The 6,000-nt window shown below is 40.5% G+C and overlaps 1 protein-coding gene across 1 annotated transcript in view; it reads right to left on the bottom strand.

Moving 5' to 3' along the window:
* Positions 1-549: 549 nt before the first annotated feature.
* zcchc24 (zinc finger, CCHC domain containing 24) overlaps positions 550-6,000 on the bottom strand; it is a 54,777-nt gene continuing 49,326 nt past the window's right edge. The window contains exons 3-4 of the mRNA XM_041788664.1: positions 5,118-5,282; positions 550-1,421 (exon numbers count right to left, since the gene is read on the bottom strand). Coding sequence (XP_041644598.1) covers positions 1,308-1,421; positions 5,118-5,282 — 279 coding nt within the window. The 3' untranslated portion in view covers positions 550-1,307. The remainder of the gene's footprint in view (positions 1,422-5,117; positions 5,283-6,000) is intronic.

The following is a 6,000-nucleotide window of genomic DNA, read 5'->3' as shown; positions in this document are numbered from 1 at the left end:
CAATGTGGTTATGCCATGAATGTAACTGCCAGACTTTGTTTTGGAATAAAGTTGAATTTGGAAAAAAAAAAAAAATCTAAAATTGGAAATATGTTGTACCAGCAAATTATGGCACTTCTGCTCTGAGATACACAGCGTCTCAGATGAACAGCCCATGACGGTGGCCATCAGAAATGTTCAATCTGTAGCCAGACCCCTCTCAACTTCATAGTGATGGTCTTTTGTGTTTGTAGCTCATAAAGATGCTTCAAATTTAATTTCATTGTAAATTATGAGCTCAAAACTCACAGGAGCTTCAGTACTGAAAATTGTGTATATTCGACACTGCTTGGATGAACCCTCTGGTGATTTTAAATCAACATAACACAACGAACATCTACGCCTACCCTTTCTAGCACTAAAGATAGTTGAGAACAAAAATACTACAAGGAGGGTGAATGAAATCTAATCTGTTGGCACAGACTAAATCTAGACAAGAAGCAACCCTACGCAACTGAACCTACAGTAGTTTCTACAGACACACAGAAGCAATAATGTGATACACAAACATACAAAAAAACAATTCTTTATGTCCCAGTTAAAATTCAAATTGCACACTAGACGACAAGAAAATAAATAGGCCAAATGTAAGCCAGGGAAATATGGCACATTGTCCCTCAGTTAATTCACAGTTAAAAAGATGTGCTGCTGACCCTAATATGGCAAGACATCAAAGGCCTCAAATATTTACCATCGTGAGAGACCCGGGTTAAACGTTCATCACATTAGGAAACACACAATTCACTTGGCAGGGAAATGGAAGGCAGATCTCTGTAAACACAAAGCCAACAAAAACCCCAAGGTGAGGTAATCTATTGAGACCAATACGATCAGTGACACCAATGACTGACACTTAATCAACCAAATAATGTATAAATGATGTTAAACGTCAAGTTGGATCAATGCTGTGATATTATTTCATGCATGAGGCATAAAAAGACAGATTTGGCAAGTTTTTGTTTTCATGAAGAATATTTTGAGAGATTGAACCCAAGGCAACATTTACCTCTCATTCCTGGAAGTAATCTTCAATACTGTCAACCAAAAAGGAGAAATCGTAACGGATAAAGTTTTAAGAGGGGCAGAAGATTGGAGAATTAGAGCTACAGTCCATGTTTGAGGTTTCTGAGAAGCTGTGGGGGTTAAGGACACCAATTTCGTGTGCAGATCAGGGATGTGGAAAACCTGGATGGAGGAAGCCTTGATGGAAGATGAGCAATGCAACTTGGGACCTAAAAGTTGCTCTCAGGCTCCGAATGAAGATGATTTTATTGCACACGGCGGCAGTAGTAGCCAAGAACTTTACATTTCTCGCACAGGTGTTGCGGGTGCTCCTTACTCTGGTCAGAAACATCCAGGCCATCTGGTTTCTCTAAAGGGCGCTGAGAATACAAACAGAAGAAAAATAATGAGTCATATTACTCACCAAAGAAGTAAACCAAGAAGCACCCACACAGTATAAACCTCTCAAGTTTTGCAAGCAGTTTATTTGGCACCACGTTGAACTCAGCTATACGCCCAACAATGCTGGCCCCCATCACTGCTCCCATATTCTGCCCAGACTGAATGTGTACTAAACACAATTAGTAGCACAGTTATGGCAACGCATAATCAGCTTTGGAAACTTGAAGTAGACTTTTATAACCCAGTGTTAAAGAGAAAGATCAAGTATGCATTTGATCAGCATGACTTGTATGGAAATATCAGCAAACTGCTATGGCTATGGCTTTCTTGGACTCATTATTGAGGACAAAGAGAATCTATCAGAGCCAGCACGTTCTGAGGTTATTTTAACAACCTGTCTGGAAAATTGTATCCCTCATCTATTGTTTTTTTTCTTGTTCGAACTGCTTTCAAAAACACTACTAAGTCCAAGTCGTCCAACTAGAGAAATACAGGCTACCACGTGTCACTGGTAGAAGATATTTCAGTCTTTCACTAATGAGTCTGCCAGGAAGTTTTGAGACTTTATTATCGGTGTGTCAAAGACATTACGTCCTTAGAGAAAGAAGGAAAATATGATGTATATTTCATGAAGTTCCCCTCCGGGATTGGAGGGAGATTGGTGTCTGTGTTGCAGGCGTCTTCCATGTTTATGTCCTTGTGCAAGAAACTCAAGGGAGTCTGTTCTGTAGATGAAGCTGCAGTCTGAGTATTTTTCTCCTGAAGCAGTCAATAACTTAAAGTGCAATGTGTCTGGAATTGAAGCAGAAACTACAAGAACACAGTTTAAGGTTTGAGGAAGAGGAGGACTGGGACAACCCCTGTCATGCTCTGAATGTCTTTGCATACTACCAGGGGCATGGGAAAATAATCTGTGGAAAAAATAAAGTCCACACCTTTGGGGTGGATGTGGCATGTAAGCACGTCCTAGGCTACCATTCCAGTGGGTGCCACAAGTCCCTGGTTGTGTTGTGGATGTCCAGAGGCCCGAAAACCACCAGCAATCTCTGGGTGCATCACTGGGGGTGAAAAGGCCCAGACAAAAGAAATGCCATTGAGCTCACGTGTGTCACCATGTATCAAGCTTGAATCAAGCAGACCTCCCCAACCTCCCAAGCCCTGGGCTGTGGCACATCGGGCTTGTGATGAATCTGTATTATGCTACATGCCAAGCGTATGTACAAAGAAACTTCAGTCTTCTGAATGCAATGCACTGTAAAAGTTTAAAAATGAGGACAAAAAGGAAAAGACTTCAGCTGATGTAGATCTGTTGGTCCTACTTTGAGGCTCATTTATTTTCTACATTCAAAACACAAAAGGATATGGACACCCTAAGAGATACGGACCAAAATATGCCATACCATGGATAACAGATACATCATTGTGTCTTAATATGACATGCAGTGTCATGACACGCAGTCTCACAGAGTCTGCACAATGAAAAACACAGAAAACATGACATGAACTTTTCTCAATTTGTGGCTTGCCTTGAATCATCTTGGATACAGCCCTGTAACACTCTACTGTTGTTTAAAATGATTGTCAAGGGGTATTAATTGTACTTCACACTCATGTTGCACACCCATGCCTGTGTGCATGCATGAGCAATCCCATCTCTTGCATCCAAACCAGGGCCAAGGAAGTGTACTGGATTTTAGGACTCAAGCATGCTTGGGCATGGCACTAATTGCCTAGTGTGATTACACCCAAGAGGTAACCAAACTCTATGAGCAGCCTGATGGGCCTAGTGCTACCTTCAATGCAGCTAGGGCCAATAATGCATTTATGATAAAGTTGTGAAACGGAGATGACATGCATTAGTATGCTGCTAATCGAACAGTTAGTATGTATTGTATGAGCATGCAGTAGGCAGTATGTTAGGAAGTGGCTTCAGACACAACCATTGTGCTTGTGGAGTAGGCTATTCAAGAGGCTATCAACCTTGTGTGCAACGGTCGTCATATGTCATGAAAGCTACCAGATTTGTTTTCTTTAACGATACGTTTACTCGCAAGGGACATTTTTTTAAATCAAAAAAGTTGGAACATTTATTTTCAAAGGTGTTACTAGAGAGGAAGGGAAAAGCTCTCATAGTCAGTTGGTTGTTCTTGCTTGGCAAGCCTTAAATGTAAGTTAGCTCTTTACTTAGCTTGGTTGCAAAAGTGGCAATACTTAATTCTCCTACTTTCATACATTTGCCTTGAAAGATTCATTTTCAGTGAAGGGCTTTATAGGATGGCTTTAGCAACACTGCTTTTGAGCTATATTAGCTTCTTCCACCTTGAACGCCGTCTACTCTCAAAGGTCAGCCCAGTCAGGATGGTTTTAAATGACCAAAATGTACGTGTCTGCCATCTCAGCCATCAGAAATCACACCCTCGGCTTAAAACAAACACTCTGGGTGCTCAGGAAATATATTTTCCATCAGAGAGGGTCAAATATTTGATGCATGTGGATGGGATTGGAAAATACATATTCAGGTTATTTATGGGAAACCACAGGCAGGGAGGGAGCCGTGCTGAGAGTTTGAGCTCTTTGATACTCGAGGACACAGAGGTTAGTGGTCCATTTCAAACGCTGACAGGGGGAAATATGTTAAGTGGGTGACATTGCAAATGCAGGGAATTTGCTTGCCTATGTGTTGCTTTGCCGCAGGGACACAGAGGCACAGAAGAGTGAGGTTTTTCTCACCAGTGAACTATAAGAAACAGGATGGTTTTGATTGAAATTTTAAGTAGCCCAGGAGTGATGTAAATGCACTCTTTCACCCTTGAGTTTTAGAGGGTATAGTTAATATTCGGGGTTAAGATCTCACCCTGAAGAAGATGCAAATGAAAGAATAAAACATTTGGTAAAAATTATGCATTCACTTTTCATTGTCGGGGAATGTTGCAATGTCTTGCCAGAGATTTAAAGTAAATTTGCCGAGCAGGGTCCCTTTCCTGCTTCATTTTATGCAAGCGTTAACAGAGTGAAACATGGTCAGCCGCAGCATTCAGAGAACGAACAGGGCCTCAAGCAGTAATCCCAATTTTATTTCAGGAAGTGGAATTGGAAGAATGTGGAAAAGCATAAATATTAAAAGATGAAGCTCTGCAGATAAATATATCTCTAGATGAAGAAAACAGGGAGGATTCTTTCTCGAGCCATCCGTCTCTTTTGTCAGTGGGCTGTGAGGAACATACTGGAGGTTAAGCTGAACAGACAGCTCACCAGCACGTTAATTCCCTCTGAGCATTTCATGTTTGGAAAAACACTCCACAGCATCTTGCTTAATATGACTTTCATATTATTCTACGTGAGAGGAATTCCCGAAGCTGTGTAAGCTTCCATTACCCCAGAGTTAGTTTGTGTCTGTGAGCCATTAATAAAGAAATATTTATTTTAGGTTTGTTGTCATTCCCTAAACGATCTAAAGTCTTATCAGGAAATGTTATTAGTTTATTCAATGTTGGATTATTACCAAAAGGGCAAAAGCAATTGCTAATGTTGTTATTTTTATTTTGTTTTAATGAGGCCATCTGAAATGACCTCAAGACAAAACACCGCCATGCAAACCAGAGCCTGGACTCTGTTAGTTTTGATTTCTGACTTAGACACATTGCAAACTTTTCAGAGGGAATTTTCTTCATTACCTGTTTGTGTGGATAGACATTTATGTGGCATTTGATACATTCTTGACCCATGTTGGCCCAGGAGTTTCCGCTCATCCACTTCCTTTTACACTTGGGGCACTTGTATTCTCCGAAGCATCTCTTTTTCCCCTGGTACGGTGTCAGCCCTTCTCCTTTGGGTCTGGCCTGTAAAAAGCAAAAAAAATGATGAAATCTTTGCACATTTAGTACAACAATTATTTCTACAGGTCTGGCCAGATGAGTAGACAGTTACTTCTTCTATCAACATGCAACTTTAATCCAGTAGATGACGCACACAAGCATCAGTCCCTCAGACCTTCAATGCACAACCTCCCCTTCTGTCAGTGTTCTGACTGAATGCAGCCACTTATCATAGATCAGTTATAAAGCCAAAAGTTGATTCAGTTGCTGTTTCTTGGAAATACTTTATACCAAAGTTCTTTCAAGGAATGCACAATATTATCATCACGATATCAGTACCGGCAGACGATAGCTTAAAAAGTTAATTATCAATATCAGCAGATCAAAATTCCTGCCAGTATTTACAGCCAATATATCTGCTTTAATTATCAGCCTTTATCAGTAGGAAATATTGGCTATATGAACTAATACATAAGTAGACCAAAAAAAGGTCTTTTTTCTATGTTTTTACATGTTAAGTCTCTGAATTAAACAAATGCAAGCTAGTGGTGGGTGGGAAACAGATGCCAATACTGTCACTAGTATTACTGAGAGCCTCGCCATGGATTTCTGCAATACCATCATTAGCAGTTTAATCCCAGCCCTTTGGTGATGGTGCACACAAGAGATACCACAGATATCACTCACTGATAGCTCAGACTACCTACCACAGTGGTGGACAAATAAAAATAGTAAATGGAGT

The sequence above is a fragment of the Cheilinus undulatus genome, linkage group 6 (assembly GCF_018320785.1).
Source record: "Cheilinus undulatus linkage group 6, ASM1832078v1, whole genome shotgun sequence".
NCBI classification, from domain to species: Eukaryota; Metazoa; Chordata; class Actinopteri; order Labriformes; family Labridae; genus Cheilinus; species Cheilinus undulatus.
The sequence above is the reverse complement of the archived record's forward strand: the minus strand, read 5'-3'. Positions and strand labels throughout refer to the sequence as shown.